Source organism: Prosopis cineraria, unplaced genomic scaffold (genome assembly GCF_029017545.1).
Source record: "Prosopis cineraria cultivar Desert tree isolate PC_DT_omini unplaced genomic scaffold, ASM2901754v1 PC9, whole genome shotgun sequence".
Lineage (NCBI taxonomy): Eukaryota > Viridiplantae > Streptophyta > Magnoliopsida > Fabales > Fabaceae > Prosopis > Prosopis cineraria.
In genome coordinates, this window is record NW_026555340.1 from 22389801 (window position 1) to 22408887 (window position 19087).

Consider the following 19087-nt stretch of genomic DNA (forward strand, 5'->3'; position numbering starts at 1 on the left):
CATTGATCTTTATATTAATATTAAAATATTTTGATTGAAATGTATTTTTAATTACTAAAAAATTTTTAATATAATTTGAAATAATGAATTGGTTATAATTTAGCATATATTCAAAATTTAACTGAAGTTTTTTTTTTAATTTTGATAGGAATCATAGAATTGCACCCCAAAAATAGTTTTTTCTGTTCTTATTATCCCAAATAAAATGCTATATAATGGGTATGATAAAAAATATAAAATACTATGAAATATGAACGATTATAATTGTTTGATAACATGTAAATCTCTCATTTATTTGTTTTTTTGTAAAAGAAAAACTAAAAGAAGCACAAACTGAACAAAATAAGGAATTAACATTTATGCAATTCATTAATCATGAATTCAAAATAACTAAATATTTTTTAATTTATAATATTTTTCTTGATTTTATTTGCAATTAACTACACAAAGGTGGTGTTACATTGAAAAGGTACGGTCTAATATCCTTCAAGAGTTAAGATTAATTAATTTTTTGATCTCCTTTAAAGGGTTGGTGTGAGTGAAATCTAAAGAATAACACTGGTAGAAATGAGAAGAAATGGAAGGAGTTTTTTGTGGTTATTTGTTGACTGTTATGGAAAAGGAGAAATGAACGTATTTTTGATAATAAGTCTTTATATATATGTTGAGTCAATTACTGCTCATACTAAGGGAATGCTTAGACACCTTCAAGCTAGAGATAAGAATAAGATGAGAAGGACTATGATGCGATGATTGTTGTGGATAGTGCTTTGTCCAGGATTGTGAACACTGAGCTGTGGGGTGATGAACGACCAAGAAGGAAGAAGCTTATAAGCTTTCATGTTTGTTTCTATGGCGTGTGTATAAATCAAAATATTTGTAAATTATGAATTCAGAGTTTATATTTTTTTTCTTATAACCTCTCACCAAATGTTTGAGAAATTACTTCCAAAAAATTATAAAAATTTGACTACCTATATAGAAAATGTATAACTACAAGATAAAAATAAAATGATAAAATTTGATATCACTTTAAAGAAGAGAAGAGACACAAAAACTTATATTAGTATCTTCTAAAACTAATTCAAAACATGTTGAATTATCTCATGAGGTTCATTTAAACATATTTTAAAGATGAATCACTTAAACTATGAGATGCTAGTCACATTAGGATTGAAGTAACATTACCAAAACAAACAACTCAAGTTAACAAATAAAAAATAATTAATGCTCATATAAATTAGTTAAGAGACAAAAAAGAATGATGAGACATCTAAATATACAATGACCTCATGGATGAATTATAAGAACCAAAGCCAAAATTGATAAATGAACATGTGTCCGATCTACTTTATTTATAATTAGTATCTAGACTAGTGTTGGAAGGAATTTTAAATTTTAAAATTTTAATCAACAGGGATTATTAAAATCCAAACAAAATAATTGATTAATCAAAGGGGATTATTAACAACTGAAGCAAGAGGGATCATTAATATATATATATATATATATATTGAAATTGAAATTGAAAATCGAGTGATCAATTTATAATCTTAATATAAAAATATTATTTTGAATTTCAAATAAAATAAAATATAATATATAAGTAACCTCTCATTTACTCTATACGTATATATATATTATCATTTTATTTTTAAAACTGGACCTGTCAAAATATAAACAAAATATACTTTTATTATTGTATGAATATAGAAAATAATTAGATTACTCCTTTTCACATGATTTGACTTGAATTTTGAATAGATAAATATAGTTAAAGGAAAATAAAGTATATACCACCAATAATCCCTCATTTATTTTACATATATATTATTTTATATTTAAAAATATCTATTTTTCCTTTATCTAAATATCGTTTTGAATTTCGAATATATAGATATATTATTTTATAATATGATCAAAATTTTCGAACATCACACGGATAGATCAATAATTTCTTATTCGAATTTATGATATGATTGATGTATAAACCGTAAATTTTGCATAATTAACTATATAATTTTGGAATTTAAATAAATATAAACAATAATAATCCCTTTTAAATATAAAATCTTTTTTTCTAACCAATCCATTTATGAAGCTTAATTTTTGAAACATCTTTTGAATAGGTTGAAATTTTCAGAAATAATGAGAATTCTTTACTATATATATAAAAAGAACCTAGATTCAAAAATTTTCGAGATATTTATATGTGTGTATACACTCAATCATAAGAATTTAGATTTTTGCATATGCTTATAGTGGATGAAAACTTTAAATAGATATATATTAAATTAAATTCAAATATGATTAAATTTGAATTTCAAATAGGTAAAAAAATAATTTTTATATATATTTAAAAATTAATAATTCATCTCACACCTAACTCCAAATCTAAATAATATATTTTGTATAATTAAAAAAATAATAAATAATCTTGAACCTAATCCCAAACTTAACTCTGAAGCATAGAATCATAAGAAAGACATTCTGAAGTATAGAATTGCGGCAAACCTAAAAATAAACACATGACATTCTCTCGTAGCCTTTAACCCTACTTTTATATATATAATGATGAGATTATTTAAATGAAGTTATAAGTATATTTTAAAATAGTTAAAAATATATGATGATGTTATAATAATAAAAAAATTATTATATAAATAAATTTATAATGTAATGAATTAAGATTTAAATTTTTATTGAGTGAAGCAACTACATTTAGTTCTCGATTATGCTTCAAGTTGAGATTACATTAATACTCAATCAACACACATACACATGCATTCATTTAAATATATACGCAGAAAATAATTGCTAAATATACAAATTGATATTCATTTCCGATTATATGTTTAATGATTAAAGGAGAGGACACGGATCCTAGCTAGATGTGTTATGTATCGATGAATATTTTATGTTTGTTACCGATAATATGGCTGATGATCGAAGAACCCCAGAGATCATGTGCACGGCTTTCCAGGCTAATCAATAATCAAAATATCAATTTGATTTAAAACATAATTATATATAAAATGTAACTAAATTATATTATAATTACTTCAGGTCAAAAAATATATCATAATTACTATATAATAAATTGTCGCTACACTAATGATGGTGCAAGCAGTTCCATCGTATTAATGCATCCCAAATAACAAAGTTAAATCATCATTTAAATTATATCATCTAAATAAGTTTTTACTTTGTTAAACTATTTTTTTTATAAAAAAATTTTTAAACATAAATTACATTACACTAACTGACCTTTACTTTTAGGAATGATAGAACTTTTAATTTCTTAAATTTATCTTGATTGTTGGTTTGGTCTTTTAAATTTAATTTTTATTAATTTAATCTCTTATATTTTTTTAAATTATCATGCTAGTTCTTTAAGTTTTAAAAAAAATTAAATCTCAAAATAATCTAAAATGTAAAGTATGTTGATGACCTAACATGTATATATAATTAAATGAGAAGAAATTAACTCTTAAATTAGTTTAATTTTTATCAATATAATTTCTTACATTGTATTTTATTCTTTTATTTTTTAAAATTTCAAAGTCTATTTTTTTCCTACCTTAATCATTATATATCTTTTTATTAATTTGCATGGTTGTCATCAATATTATGGTATTCATATCAACGAATTTAAGAATGTAACTTATTTTTAAATAATAAGAATCAAATCAATAATCGAAATAAGTTTAAGGGACTAAATGGACAAAAATTAAATTTGCGAGACCAAATTAATAATTGAAATAAACTTGTGGACTAACATTGACATTGTCCTTGCTTTTACTCTAACTTTGATTTATAAACTATAGTTTTTACATATTTAGGGCATGTTTAAAAATATTTTTATTTTATTGTTTTGAGAATTGGTGTTTTGTAAAATATGTTTTGAGAACAAAAAATAATAAAATAGGTATTTTTATCATTTTTTCTTGTTTTACAGAACAATAATTCTAAAACACTAAGAAAATGTTCTTATTTTTTGTAACAATATCTTTTTTTTGTTTTTTAAAATACTTTTTAAAAACATGTTTCAAACAGATTTTTTTTTTTTGTTTTTTGTTTTGTTTTGGAGAACACAAAATCATCCTTAGAATAGGTTGCCAAACAAGCCATTAGTTGTGCAAAAGTTAATCCAAAATGCTCTATTTTTTTTTCCTTTTCCTTCCTTTGACCAAATGTTTTAAGTCAAATAGGATGTTAAACCAAAAAAGTTAGCAGATGTTAATTTTTATGATCTAACTAATTAGACTGATAGCCTTTTCTACTCTCCTCACATTGGACCATATTGAAGGTCTCTTACTGCGTAGGAGTAAGCTTCATGCTCATTATTTGAAGTTGGATTATCATTAAGGCCCAACAGGAAATTATAACACCTATCTCAATCAATCAGTTTTCTGTAATAAATCCCATCCCTGTGACAAGACCACTCATAGATCTCATAGAGATTAATTTACTGCCATAATTTCATTATAGTAATATAATACTGAGTTACAGACTTATCACTTTGAATGAGACTTCTAAGAAAATGTTTTACGTGGAATATGGCAACAAGATTTTCTCTAACTGAGTAAGTATTCTTTGTGGACTCCCATATTTCTTTGGCAGTGGTTGCAAGCAAGTAACTCTTATTGATCTCTACTATTATGGAGTTCACAAGCCACACCATTACCTTATTATTTTTAGCAACCCAGACTTCATATTGGGTATCATTAGCTGGTGGTAGAGGAGGAATACTGTTAAATATTTCCGTTTGTTTCTCCTTCATACAACCATGAGAACATTTTGGGTCCACTGTAGGTAGTTATTTCCATTCAATCGGTGAGTAATTGTGATATGAGAAAAATACCTCAGATGCTGATGTTGTTCTAAGGAAGAGAGTCAAAGCCTTTGACCCTGTGCTATCAAACGTACCGTTTGATCCTTTGTCATCATCCGCACCATTCAGCCCAGTACTCCCAGTCTTGTCGCGATCACTGATTGAATTCTTGCTTTCATTGCTGGATTGGAACACCCGTGATGGCCTATAAATGACATCGGGTGAGAGGTTATAGAGCAACAAGAAGAAGAAGAAGCCGAGGGAGTTGAGGTGTTTGATCTGATACCATAAAATTATTTACTGAATAATTTCTTGTATATTTTTGAAAAAAACTGCAATGCATATACAGATGGGGGAGGGAGAGAATAATCAAATTTGAATCCCTCAATTCACTCACTATAATATCTAATCTAATAAAGATAAAACTAATTACAGAATATAAAAGAAAAAAAATAACATTATTAGTCTAAAAGGAAAAAACCCTAGGTTTTGTGTTTTGTGGGTCTAGGACTAATAAGATTGAAGGCCCACATCCAACATGAACAAAACATGTCTTCTCCATTTGAAACAAGTCAAAGCAAATTGTTTCATATCTATTTAATACCTCAACAACAAAGTCATAACTAGATAATGTAGATGTTTGAACCTTTGTTTCATTTAAAAAGTTCTTGTCATAATCGTAAACCATATCAATTATCAATAACTCAAGCAAGTCACCATCACTTGATTCAGAAGCATATTCATTGATTTCCTTTGACATTTTATCAGTATCCATTCTATTTATAACTTGTCATACAATTTCAAAAATAACACAATTAACTTTACAAACACACATAACATTATGTCACTATTCAATTTCAAGTGATCCCTCCTACACATAGCAATTTCTCATTAAATTATGACGTAGAAAAAGCAATAGATCATAGACATTGAAAAGCGACAGTGATACAAGTAAAATAAGTTCTATGGCTGATGAAGGGTGATGAAGCACTCCAGTTGAAGGATTTCTATTGAATTTGACTCCTGACAGTTTATAATGGTCACATCCCTTCCTTTGAAATTAAGCAGCCTTTTCATGTGCCTAAGAGTAAAAAGTTGTTAAGTCTATTGAAAAGAGAAAAAAATGTAATAGAGGAAAAATTGATAGGGTTAAATTACCGAGGAAAAATGCAACAGCTTTGAAATTGACTTTTGCCCCGGTGCACAATGCTTTAATTTTGTGAACAAGAATTCTAATTTCTGGCTCTCTCTGTATATAAAAGAATAATAAAGAAAAGAAATGAAGGCAAAAGCATTGTGTCTGTATCACCTCTTACTTCACCTTTCCTCTTTTTTTCTTTTCCCTTGTACTTTTTGGAATTATTGTACTAAGAACGTGTCTTTAAATAGTCAGACATAAGACACGTGTATAACAAAATAATGATGATGAGATATTGATAAGAGGGATCAAACAAAATAGTGATGTAAGGCAAAGATTTCATGTTATTCAAAGGCAAAATAAAAGGGTTGATTGAGAGAGAGAATTTTGCCAAACTTCTTCACTTGCAGTGATAATGTTTGTTGCTGCACTCCACCTAAATCCAGTGGTTGCAATAGTAAAGAGAACTCACGATGCATACTATGCAATGGATTCATCTTTTATTTTAGTTGCTTAACATTAAATAAACAATTAGTTATAGTATTCGACCTTGTAGTCATAGAAGTTTATGTTTTAGAGTGACAAGCACCATGTGACAAACCAAAATGTCTATCAAAGTTTTTACTATTGGGTTAACCCACATCTTTGAGTCAACATTAGTTTTCATGTATCATACATGAATATTAAAGTGAGTAGAGTAGCTCAACTCACATTCAAAGCAAATGGAGAAATTTGATTCCAACAAGCACCACCTAATTGGAGAAGCTTTTGTGCTTGTATTTGAATCCATACCAATTTTCATTCCTTTAAATCTACTTCCTTACTGTCACTACCTTCATCAAATCAAAAAATTATGTCTGAACCTGAACAAAATTACAACACCACTAGAACTAGAAGGAACTACATAACAATACCAAAACCAGAAGGAACTATATAACAACAACATGATGAAAAATAAGCTTAATGAAATATGCCTATACCTTAGTCTAACTCAAAAGGAACTATATACTAATTAGTTAGATCAGCAACATAAAACACCAGTACAAGAACGAAATTATAATAGTTCGAATATCAAATCTACATGCACCGATTAAAGATGAAAAGCCAAGAAAGATGAAATTACAACTGTTCAAATATCATATCCAACAAATTAAAGTAATAGTTAACAAGTTAATCGAGAAATGAAGATGAAATTTGAAGAAGAAAGGTGAAGATGAAAAGCGATGGATGATAGGAAACAAAGGTCCGCCTCCTTCAAGAAATTAGTAATAGACTTGTCAAAGGCAACATCGTGCAAGGCGACTCTGGCGAGAAGGGAGGCGATGGCCCCGCTCTACGATGAAGACTCTGCACCAAAGGCAGAGCGATGGCAAACTCTACAATGATGAAAGTGAGGCGTGCGTTTTGGATCTGGCAAGGTGCCTTTTTTATCAGGACAAAATTACATCATTTGCCATTAATGGAAACAATCCTCATTTTTTGTTTCCCTCTTTTTACCTCTAAAACTAAAAAGAGATAAACAAAAAGGGCTAAAAGTTGTTTTTTGTTTTCTTGCATTTAAAAACAAAATATTAAAAAATGTTTTCAATTTTTTTTAGAAATTATTAACCAAGCAATTTTTTTTGTTTTAAAAATATAAAAATGAAAAAATAGGCCTCTGTTGACAGCTTGTGTCTGTGAGACAAAGTTGGATCATTGTCATGTCATTCCTAGTTAAGCGAGGGAGTGACGATGTTCTTATAGAGTAAAGTTTACATGTTCTTTTTTGACCAATAATTTACGTTAATTCAAGTAGCCCATCATTTCTTGCAATGATCTAAAGCAAGAGGAAATACCAACTTTCTTTTCAAATAAGTGATGATGTCTCGAATTAAAATCCAAAAAGGACAAAGTCGTTTGACTAAAATGAATGAGCAATGAGTGCATCATAAGAAAACTAACTTATAGGGTCGGAGTTCCTGGCAGGTTCATAACTTCAAATTAAATTAACATGTAAAAAAGAATCATAACAGAACACACACGCACAAATTCCCACATAAGAATAATGCAATCTATCTCATAAATTATCAAAACTCAAACAGCCACGGGGACCCAACATTATTCTTCAGTAATACTTCAGGGAAAAAAGAGAGTTAATTAAAAATGGAAGCCACCTTGCAATGAAGCTTTGGTGGCAGAAAAAGTGGATAGAAATTACAGTCACATGGAAGAGCTCTGCCTGTTGTGACACCACAGTTGCTGAGAATGGCAGGTTTCATCTAAGCGTGGAACTTAGTCTCACATTGGGTAGTAAAAATGTGAGCAAAGCAACGAGCAGCAATAAAATCTGAGCGAACCTACAAAAAGAAATACTTCCTTTATTAAAAATTATATAATATTTTTAATCGAATATCACCACCCAATAAATTAATTATTTATTTTTAAATTAATCCTATCTTATCATATTCATTTTTATTAAATACCTTACAATAAATATAAAGTCATTATAAATAAGAGTATTTAAAAAAAGATAATGATTACATCTTAAAAAATTAAAAATATTTATATTTTTTTAATATCAAATTTTTTAAAAATATTTTATATTTTTAAACGAAAAGAATATACCTCTTCAACTTTTTGACTAAGATTAAGTGTAGTATTTGTTTTTGTTAGTTTAATACCTGATACGTGAATCATTGGCCCACATGATACTAAATTAACTAGATTTACTCGAGAATGTCTCAGTATATAAAGATAGAAACAAAAATAATTATAAAAATTTAAAAATTAATTTAGGGTCCTTATAATTTAAAATAAAATATGTCGTCCTACTTCTATTTTATATTAATTGTAGATACTTTTTTTATTTTTAAAATCTATATACATTTCTTTTAAAATTAATTGATATAAAATATAAACATTTTTTTTTACTTTTAAGTTTTTATTTTCATTCACCCGATCATTTATTGACAGTTAAATCACATATGATGAATCAAAATAATTTTATTTAAAAATAAATGTCATCTAAAAATGCAATAACATGCTATATTTGATAATTAAAGGTAAATTTAAAGTACTGAAAGTTTCTTCCAAGTTTTTTTGATGTATATTAATTTTCCAATCAGATGCAAGCATGGTTGAGATCTATCAAACACAATAACTCGCTCCTCTCTGATTCTAAATGCTACATACACACTGAGACACAAACTAGAAGAGAGACTCTATTCGTTACGTGGATCTCAATTTTCTTTAAAGATATAAAGGTCAGTTCTTAGGGTGAATCTATGAAAATTTTAGATGTTTTCAGATGCTTTCGGGTGCTTGAAAATTCCACAAATCCGACTAAAATATATTGAATTGGTTTGGTTTAAGAGTTCGCTTCTCTGATGCATCCACACATTTTCTATCATCACAGCTCAGTAAATAGACGGTGCCTGTAAGTCTTTGGAAGTCCCACATCGCCAGCAACCTTTATAAAGTTCATGATATGTGTCATCAATCGCCGAGCAGAGTAACGTCAGATTGTGACCCAAGTGCTGGCCAAAAGAATACAATCATAACGAAATGTTAAAAATGAATCATAATCGAACACACGTACTCGCACATTCACACATAAGAATACGGTCTACCTCATAAATCAGCACAACTCAAATTATCAAGAGGACACAACAACTTATTTTTAATTAATAATAATTTATTTAAATTTATTATTCATTTAACTTTTGATAATCATCATTTTTTTGATTGAAATAAATTTCTTTGTGTGATCTCTGATTGCCATTTTTTCTATAATATAATTTAGTTTATATTAATTTTGTTTGTTGAAATTTTTTATTGTTTTATTTTAATAAAACCCTATGAAGACTAGGGGTGAGTATCGGTCGGTTCGGTTCGATTTCAAAATATGCAGAATCGATCGATCGAATAACACTGAAAATGAAAACCGAATCGAACCGAATAAGCCAATTGAACCGAATAAAGACCGAACCGAAATTTGATAATTCGATTCGGTCGGTTAATTCGATTTTTTGGTTTCATATTTGGCTATTAAAATTGAGCCCATTTTTTAAATATTAAAACAAACAACACTACAAAATTGGGCCTTTTTTTCTATTCGTTTTTTTCAATATGAGCCCATTCTAATTACACCCATATGACATAAAGTTCAAATATTATAAAGGCATGGATAATCAAATAAACAACCATAAATAAACATCGATGATCAAATAATGGCCCCATAATCCAGTCACAACACCTACTGATGAGAGTGACTGATTGAACTGGGATTTCAAGTGATGTTATTATTTTTTATTCTTTATTAAAATAAAAAATAAAAATAAAAATAAAATAATTTAAAAATTAAATATAATTTATAAATTAATAAATTATATGTAATTCGGTCGGTTTGGTCTATTCGATTTTAAATTTTACTAACCGAATCGAACCGATCAACCGAAATATTTAAAATAAAAAAATTAAATCAAATTAAAAAATCAAATAGATCAAATCAAATAAATAAAATTCGATTCGATTCAATTTTTAATTTTAATTTGATTTTGGTCACCCCTGATGAAGACTATATTTAACCTGATCAGGCCCTCCTCTACCATTTAAAGATTTGGAAACCGTCGCTGCTCGTCATCCTTATCCTCCACTGCGCCGCTGCCCACTCTTGTTCGATTTCACCGTCGCTCAGGTTTGGTCTGATCCTCGCGTCGCCCAGATCTGTGCCATCGTCGCAGCACCCAGACCTGTGCACGTCTTCGCCGTCGCCCCATCCCGCATCATTCCGAGGTAATATTGAGTGCCCTTTGTTGCCTTTCATGCTCCTTATGATTCATCCTAGGTTCCCCCCTAATCTTTGGTTTCTTCTCATCACAAGTCCTTCAGCTTTTCCTTTGATTTGGCTCGATATTCATTTGATTCGTAGCTTCATTTAGGGTGGCATGTTATTTCTCTGTTTTCTATGCATGTTTATTGATTAAAAATCATATAAGCTATTGTAAATATTTTTAGTTGCTTTTTGAGAAAATTTTCTGGCCGTTTATTCTTATATCAGAAAGACTTATGGTACATCTAAAACTCCAACACTTGTTTGGCAAACTAGTTTACATGATTCACCGCTTGCAAAATTTGATGAGCAAATTTGGTTTGTCTTGTATTTATTCAGTTCTTTGGATTAATTGCTCGTCTCTGATTTCAGTATTTCCTGTAATCTGATGTATTATATGTATTATTCAGTTTCTTTGATTCAAACATAAAACGAGTTAAAATCACCGGTCATCAAGACCTACAGTCATATACTCCACAACCGGTGATTTTAACTCGTTTTATGTTTATGGGCGTCCATGATCCAACATCCCGCACCGTATCAAGTCCATCCACAACCTCGCCAAAATGTCACATGAGAGCTGCCAAAAGATTTCAAACACCAGGATTAGCATATTATGCATTTTTACAAATGTAATGTTTGAAGCCCGAGCATTTTATAATGACACCCCAGTTGGTCAAGCGGAAAAAACAAAGCAAGACGAGAGCTAACAATATAAATGCACCTGTCAAGGCTGTGATCAGCTTCCAATATTATCACAAAATGAGACCCACGATCATTACAGTCTCTTCTATCCATTGATAGTAACCCTTTCCTATCATGCTTGCACTCATTTTCCTCAATTGAAATAGATCACAACAATGTAGAATAGACATAAATAGACATACATTTTGATTAACTTTTCAAAAGTATGATCTAGCATTCTCACCTAGAAAATATGGGCCATATATGCTATCTCTACCTTTCCCTGCGAGACGATCAAAAACAAGATTCAAAGGTGTAAGAGTAAACATTAATTATAGGAAGGAGGAGAAGTGATTGGTACCTTCAACAAATTATAGCAAACTGGACATCAGACCAAATGAAACTTATAACTGCAATTAACATTGCAAGTACTAAGAACCTAACAGTGCTTGATGAATATGACAAAATGCTGAGAGGATCATGCAAATAATATTTCATATTAAGTAAAACAGTATTTTACATGAATTGGAGAATTATACGTACACTGTAGAGACTAGTTAAACATGCGATTTCCAAACAAACACACTATTTATCCACTCGTTTAGAAATGCATCTCAGGTGACGACATTTTAATTGGGGAAAAAAGATCCAATTAAAATCCTCAACTGCTGGTCTTAGTTAATTCCCACTGTTTAGGAACCCCAATGATTTGAAGACGGGATACAAAATTTACTTGAAATCAACATATCAATATCTAATATAAAATATACATAACAAGACGCATCATTCACAGGCAACGGACATCACGGCTCATTCTATGAATACCATGCCATGCACCAAAACATGAATCTACTTTTGTTTATTTAGTAATTAGTAATAATTAGAAAAAATAATAATAACTGAATCGATTGAAATTGACTAAATGTATTGTATCAAATAACTAGCTCCAGAGAGTAGCCAAGTGTGTCATCATAAGGTCAATGCATTGACAGACATCATACCTCTTGGACACAAAGCACCTCCCTGCAAAGGAAAAGTGGCCGTCAGTCCCTAGTCTTGATGCCACATTGCATAGAAAACAGTTTTGGACATAAAAAACCTATTTAGTATTGTAAGATGGACAACTGAGTAAGTAAAAGCCTAAAACTATATCAGCACATACCTTCACATGGGATAGGCTATCGACCTTATAAAGAAAACATTGCAGGTAAGACAAAAGCTTCCCAATTTTGGGACTTACTCCCATTTTACCTGAACAAAAGAGAAGTCTAAATGGGAAATGGGGAAGCCATATGCATAAACCATAAATTCCAACTTAAATTAGCATATCCAGGGCTTGTTCAACTAGTGAAACTGCAAATTCCAGTACAGGAGGGATCTATATAAAAGAAATGAGATCAGATAATTACTTGTACATAGCGCATGGAAATTTGATACGGTGTAGGGGGCTTTGTCATGGAATAGCTGGGAGCATAAAAGAATTCATTAGGTTGCACTTCTACACTCGTAGTCAAAGTTGCAAAATTCAATAGTGTTGAAAACAAAAGGGTACCTTAAAAGCCATCCTTTTATGGATCTCCCATTTACAGATATCCATGTAAAGAAGGGGTGCGGATCCTCCTCCGCCGTTCTTTCTTTTGTGAATTAGAACTCAGGCCAACAAAACCCCTAAAGTCACAAAAGTCAATCAAGAGAGGCCAATTAATTACTGATATTATGAAATAATAAATAATGCATCAGAAGCAGACACTGATACTGGCACTGTGCCATTTTTTTTCCCAACAGGAAATTTAAATAATCAAAATCAAACTTTGCAACTCAATTTTTTAATAGCATAAGAACATGATAAAGTTATAAAACCAAACATATAAAGAATCTCGTGTGGGCCAATGACCCACGTATTAGGCATTAAACTAATAAAAATTGGGGAGAAGGGAGGGAAAATTTAGCCCTTCTTGCTTGAGGAGATGTGAAGAGAGAAAAGATGGGCCAAAGGGATCACAGCTCGTTGATCGTGGTCCCACTTATGATGAAAATTTGGTTTAGGTTTAAGATTTTAGACGAACCATCCTCTGGGTGCAATAGTTTTTTGAACACTTGACATGGCTTGATGGTTGTCTTTTGCATGGTTCTTGCCATGATCTCTTTCATTTCCAAAAAGAAAAAAAATGACATAGGTTTAGGATTTTAGATGAACCACCTTAAGATTGTGATAGTTTCTGAGCGTTAACATGATTTGATGGTTGTCTTTTGCACAGTTCTTATTGTGGTCTTTCTCAGTTAAAAAAAATTGGTTTTAGTGGTTTTAATTGTCTTAGTTATTATCAAGTTATTTTCAATTGTGTTTGCCTGGTTATTATTTTTAGTTATTATGGCAGACTATAAATACTTGTTATGTATATCTACATAGAGATGATTGAAATATTATCTAGTATGTGTGTCATCTAAAATTTTAGGGTTTGTTTGGTTATTTTTTTTTAAGAGTTGGTTTATAACACAATTTTAAAAGCTGTCCTTGAGAACTAGTTAAAAAAAAAACTTGTTTGGTAATAATAATCTCAAGACAGTTTTGGCATTTGAAAAAAACAAAAACTTGCCTGCAAAATTGCTACTGAAAGTTAATTTTGAGAACTAAAATACAATAAAATTTGTTTAGTAGAAAATTGTTTTGGCTGTTGTTTTGAAGTACAAATTTAATTTTTTTGAAGTTACTTTACAATTTACAAAATGAGCAATATTTATGACAACATGAATTTTATTATATTATTATTAACATATTAGTATTTTACTAGTAGTATGATCTTATAATTTGCTTGAGGGTGATAAATCAAAACAACCAAATATGCTAAAAAGGAAAAATATGATTAATGAATTAATTTCAACTAGAAATTGATGTTCACTCTGAAGAAAAATAAAAAATAAAAGCAATATAAATGAAATAAGACAAAAAATAAAGATAAGATAAATGGAATAATGTTTTGAAAATTGTCACTTGAATTTATTTATCATAACAACATTGTTTAGGTAAATGGATTGTCAAATCTCCATTGAAAAAAAATTATGAGTTCAACAAAACAAGTCAAATTAGTTCAATTAATTTATTAGTTACATTATGCCCACATCTTATTTGCAAGACAATCTATATACATTGTCATATCTGTTGCACCTTGATGAGAAAATATCAACAAGATAACATCATTTGAGCTCATTCCCTCTATCTTATGTGGAGCTTCATTCATGATATCAATTTCTATTTCCTTTTCTTCTCAAATCCTAAACAATTTATCATGGAAATTCCATTTGCTTATATAATTGTGAATTGTACAATATGCTATAACTATTAGTTGTTGCCTAAAAGTTTATATAGAAGCATCAACTTCAAAATAGAAAATATGTTTTACAAAAATCTAAAGCAACGCTCAGTTGTCATTCTCAAAGATGAGTGTCCATAATTAAATAATAAAGCAACACTCAATTGTAATTCTTAAAGATGAGTGCCTATAATTAAATAACTCTTCTTGACTTTTGGATTGTATACATTTGCCTCTATATTCTTGTGCACGATAACTTTTACCCTTATAAGAGGGAAGAAAACCTCCAATGCATGGACAGAAAGAATCAACAAGATAGGAAAAAAAACCTACATCAATGTAAAATATGTTAAATTTATATATTTATTTTATCAAAGCATAAAAATTATAACACTAGTGCTCACCTCTAGATGGCCAAGGAAAATGTGCATATGGATTGGTAAGTGCATCCATAAAAACTTTTGCATTATGTGCACTTCCTTCCCATCCTGAATACACATACGTAAACATCATATCAAAATCACAAGTGTATGGGTGCACATGACATTCTGCATGACTATTGACTTTCTACTTTAACATGAAATTTTCTTTTCAGCAGGGACATATGCACTAATATATATACCATCAATTGCATCCAAATAATTCTACAACAAAGCTTGAATAAATAAAATTAAGAATACATTTATTCGAACACATAAATGATATTGTAAATGAAAAATTTCATACCTTGAACTAAGGATAGTATTTTTTACTTGTTTTAATTTTGTCAAGTAATTCTATAGATTCTTGTTTTACCAATTCTTTTCTTAGTTGACATACTACTCTTAACACTTCTTTAAAGCAATGAGAAATTGTTTCTATTAAATATTGGAAACAATTAGCAATAACTTTGCGATGAACATTATGACCAATTATGAATAAAAACTATGCAACTTTTTCCTTTATAAGCACACCTCTTGAGTCTATTAAGAAGCTATTTCCCCTAAATTCATGACAAAAGTTAACTGTAGCACATATATAGATGAGGGAGGGAGAGAATAATCATATTTGGATCCCTCAATTCACTCACTATAATATCTAATCCAATAAAGATAAAGCTCATTGTAGAATATAAAAGGAAAAATAATGTTATTAGCTTACAAGGAAAAAAACCCTACGTTTTGTGTTTTGTGGGTCTAGGCCTAATAAGACTAAAGCCCACATCCAACACTCTCATTAAAGCTGGTGAGTAGATGTTGATCATTCCCGACTTGCTTTTGAATGCTTCAAATTTCTCTTGAGTTAGTGCTTTAGTCATTACATCTGCAATTTGTTGCCCTAAAGGGATGTATGACAAATCAACTACTTTTATGTCCAATTTTTCTTTGATGAAGTGTCGATTAATTTCCACATGCTTTGTGCGATCATGATGTATAAGATTGTTTGCGATCTTGATTGCTGACATGTTATCACACCATGCTTTGATCAGTCTAATTGTCTCAATCTTTAAGTTCTTTTAGAAGTCTGATAATCCATATTCCTTCACAAGTTTCAAAAGGGCAATTGCCGTATATTTAAACTCAGCAAAGCTTCTAGAAACCACTGGCTGCTTCTTACTTTTGCAAGTTACCAGGTTACCCTATATGTACGAGCACTACCTTATAGTAGATCGTCCATCTATTTTAAACTAGCCCAATCTACATATGTGAACAACCCTATGTCCTTAGTATCACCTTTTGTAAAGAATAAGCCCAAGCTGGGGTCTTTTTTGGGTATCTGATAGACAACAATCATATGTTCTTTTTTAGGACAGCTGGAGAATTGACTTACTACACTCACAGGAAAATAGATATCAAGTTGCATTTGAGATAAGTAAATCAGCTTCCCCACCAATTTTTGATATTTTTCTTTTTTTACTGTTACATGTAACATCCTGATTTTCTAATCTTACAATTAGCTATTAATCAGAGATAAGTTAGTAATTACTAAAAAATTAAAGACTTGGATGATTAGTTAATGATTTATGTCTTTGGGGCATTAAATGAACACATACAGGTGGAAGAATTGCGTTTCAAAGCAAAACGTGTGTGCGCGGTGAGGATTTTTCTTATTGTGCCATGCGTGCAGCACATGTACTAGAAAATCACCTGATAAGTTGTGATTTGGCTTGGATTTTAAAAGGGATAAATATTGAAAATATGAGGGGAGAAGAGAAGGAGCCAAGGTCTGATAGGGCAAGATAGTTTGGGAGCTTGGAAAGTGTTTATGATCAGTAACTTATTGAATAAATTTCATACAACCCTTACCTTCCATTCTACCATAATTTCTCTTGGTATGAGTTATAGAGCAATTGAATTAGGAAAATTTAATGGGTTTATTTTTTACCTTATAGTTATGAAAAGATTCTTAAAAGTTAAATTAGAGCTTTATAATTGGTTTGGAGTTGAGCGATAAAGCTTTGAACCCGTAAATTCAGTTTGGCCCTAATTCAATGAAAGTTTGGGGTGGAAATGGTGTAAAATTAGAATAAGATCATTCAAAGTGATATAAAGTGATAATCGAGTGGTAACTAACTTAAAATGAATAAACAAAAGTGAATGAATGGTTAATTGTAGCATTGAGTAGTAAAAAAGTATTTTTGGTTCAATTAAATAATTGACTAATAATGTCAATTGTCTATAGATTGACATAATCCATGGGTAGAGTATGGAAAGAGGCTTGTAGTGATGCGTGAGTGATTATCGAAACCTACAGGTAACCTTTCTTGTGATAGAAAGGTTAAGGCAATCGAATAACTTTCTCTGTTTGATTATTTATTGTAACTGTGAAAGTATACTATCTATTACATGAAACTATTTTAAACCAAACATGTTTTGTGTTAGTGTATGATTACGACATGAAAATAAACTTTGGATAAGTAAACAAGTGAAATTATGTAGTTTTATATATGTATATGTGTGTATGGACATGTGTGTATAGTTTTTATGGTCTAATTAATTAGATTGATAGTTGAATTGATGATGTGTTAATTAAATAAAAATAATTAAATGCATATATAAAATAAATACAAGCAATAAATCTACATTATTTCTAGTTGTTAGTAAAATGACATAACATGATTGTAAATTAACAATATTATAAATTATAATTTTACAATTTGTAAACATAGGTGGATCTGATTAAATTAGGTATTAGTAAACTTAAAAATAATCTTTATTTACACCTATAATTATCATTATATTTATAAAAAAGGGGTCTCATATCATATTATACACATATAAATTGTCTGAAAATAAGTTGGCTTTTGATAAGGGTTTAATTTTTTTTGTTTCTTTTAATTTTTTTAATATTATGGTTAGAAATTTTTAATTTTTTAAAAACCACTCCAGTGTTTAGTTCAACTTCAATCTAATTTGGCTCATCAACAAAAAAAGGTTTTTTCATTTAAACTAAACCATTGACGGCCTAACCAATCCGATCATCTAATTCAATTTAGTTCTTAAAAAAATGGTTAACAACTTTTAGGGGCAAAACTAGGTGTACTTTAAGGGGGTCTGAACTTGTTAGAACTTAGAAAATATCATAGGATAATTGCCATGGCCAATGAGGTTTTGGCTCCCCTTCTTGAAAAAAAAAACCCTTCCACCCAAAAATTTGCATCCATATGCATAATGGAGGAGCCAGGATCCTGGGTTAGGAGGCAAAATAATTTACATATTTATAATTTAAAAAAATAATAACAAAAAATATTTAATAATTACATACCTTATAAGATTTCTCTACGTAGTTTCATTTTTTGGAATGGTTGAACAATTAGCTCATTATCTATGTTTTCAAATACGTCTTTTTTAATATAAGTCACAAGATAATCATTCATTCATAAATTCCCCATTCGATTGCACAATTAATTTTTTTACAAACTTCATAACAGAAAAGATTCTTTTAACTATTGCTATGGCAACAGGTAACATCATTGCTAATTTTAAGAGAAGGTAAATAAATAGATAGACAATATGTATTTCAGTTTCAACTAATTTTTTTGCAAATCTGATTTGAGACTTCAAACAACGTGGGCTAGATTATTTTTTTCTTATTTTCTTAAAGGTTTAATAAATATTATTTTTTTATAAAATAATATTAATATTTGGGTATATTAAAATTGTGAACTAAAATTTATTGGGCTTTTGAGTTAAAAAAATTAATTTTAGATTTGAGTTAAAAAGTAATATGAAATGAGATTAAAATGTAAAATATAAAAAAAGAGAGGTGTAAAAAAAAAAAAGGAGGCGTGCAAAATTTAAATACATATATCTCCATCTCCATGTAAGTAA

At 29.4% G+C, this 19087-nt stretch overlaps 2 protein-coding genes, 1 long non-coding RNA gene and 1 pseudogene across 4 annotated transcripts; 2 read left to right on the forward strand and 2 right to left on the reverse strand.

The window, feature by feature from the left end:
* Positions 1 to 4396: 4396 nt before the first annotated feature.
* On the reverse strand, positions 4397 to 7361 carry LOC129319992 (uncharacterized). Its single transcript, XR_008595590.1, has 2 exons — positions 5993 to 7361; positions 4397 to 5915 (listed from the first exon to the last, which is right to left on the reverse strand). It is a non-coding gene; the product is annotated as an uncharacterized LOC129319992 (long non-coding RNA).
* Positions 7362 to 8131: 770 nt separating this feature from the next.
* Positions 8132 to 11693, forward strand: LOC129319679 (uncharacterized). The gene is made up of 3 exons (XM_054964770.1): positions 8132 to 8258; positions 10547 to 10745; positions 11193 to 11693. The coding sequence occupies exons 1-3, from the start codon at positions 8132 to 8134 to the stop codon at positions 11416 to 11418; spliced, it is 552 nt and encodes a 183-aa protein (XP_054820745.1). The 3' UTR covers positions 11419 to 11693.
* Positions 8573 to 8693, forward strand: LOC129321121 (U2 spliceosomal RNA; annotated as a pseudogene).
* On the reverse strand, positions 11611 to 13144 carry LOC129320651 (peptidyl-prolyl cis-trans isomerase D-like). 2 transcript variants are annotated; one of them, XM_054966193.1, is made up of 6 exons: positions 13019 to 13144; positions 12876 to 12930; positions 12629 to 12717; positions 12468 to 12489; positions 11828 to 11876; positions 11611 to 11749 (listed from the first exon to the last, which is right to left on the reverse strand). In XM_054966193.1, the coding sequence occupies exons 1-5, from the start codon at positions 13061 to 13063 to the stop codon at positions 11830 to 11832; spliced, it is 258 nt and encodes an 85-aa protein (XP_054822168.1). In that variant the 5' UTR covers positions 13064 to 13144; the 3' UTR covers positions 11611 to 11749; positions 11828 to 11829. The 2 variants fall into 2 exon arrangements, with proteins under 2 accessions (XP_054822168.1, XP_054822167.1); XM_054966192.1 differs by lacking the exon at positions 11828 to 11876.
* Positions 13145 to 19087: the final 5943 nt, after the last annotated feature.

What these genes read in the sequence shown, in the direction of transcription:
- LOC129319679 (XM_054964770.1), top strand. Translation starts at nt 8,132, where the DNA reads ATGAAGCTTTGGTGGCAGAAAAAGTGGATAGAAATTACAGTCACATGG. An exon ending in GGAACTTAGTCTCACATTGG is followed by an intron (nt 8,259 to 10,546) that starts GTAGTAAAAATG and finishes TAACCTGATCAG; the next exon opens with GCCCTCCTCTACCATTTAAA. An exon ending in CCATCCCGCATCATTCCGAG is followed by an intron (nt 10,746 to 11,192) that starts GTAATATTGAGT and finishes TGTATTATTCAG; the next exon opens with TTTCTTTGATTCAAACATAA.
- LOC129320651 (XM_054966192.1), bottom strand. Translation starts at nt 13,063, where the DNA reads ATGGATATCTGTAAATGGGAGATCCATAAAAGGATGGCTTTTAAG. An exon ending in ATAAAAGGATGGCTTTTAAG is followed by an intron (nt 12,931 to 13,018) that starts GTACCCTTTTGT and finishes TTATGCTCCCAG; the next exon opens with CTATTCCATGACAAAGCCCC. An exon ending in TTTCCATGCGCTATGTACAA is followed by an intron (nt 12,718 to 12,875) that starts GTAATTATCTGA and finishes TCTTTTGTTCAG; the next exon opens with GTAAAATGGGAGTAAGTCCC.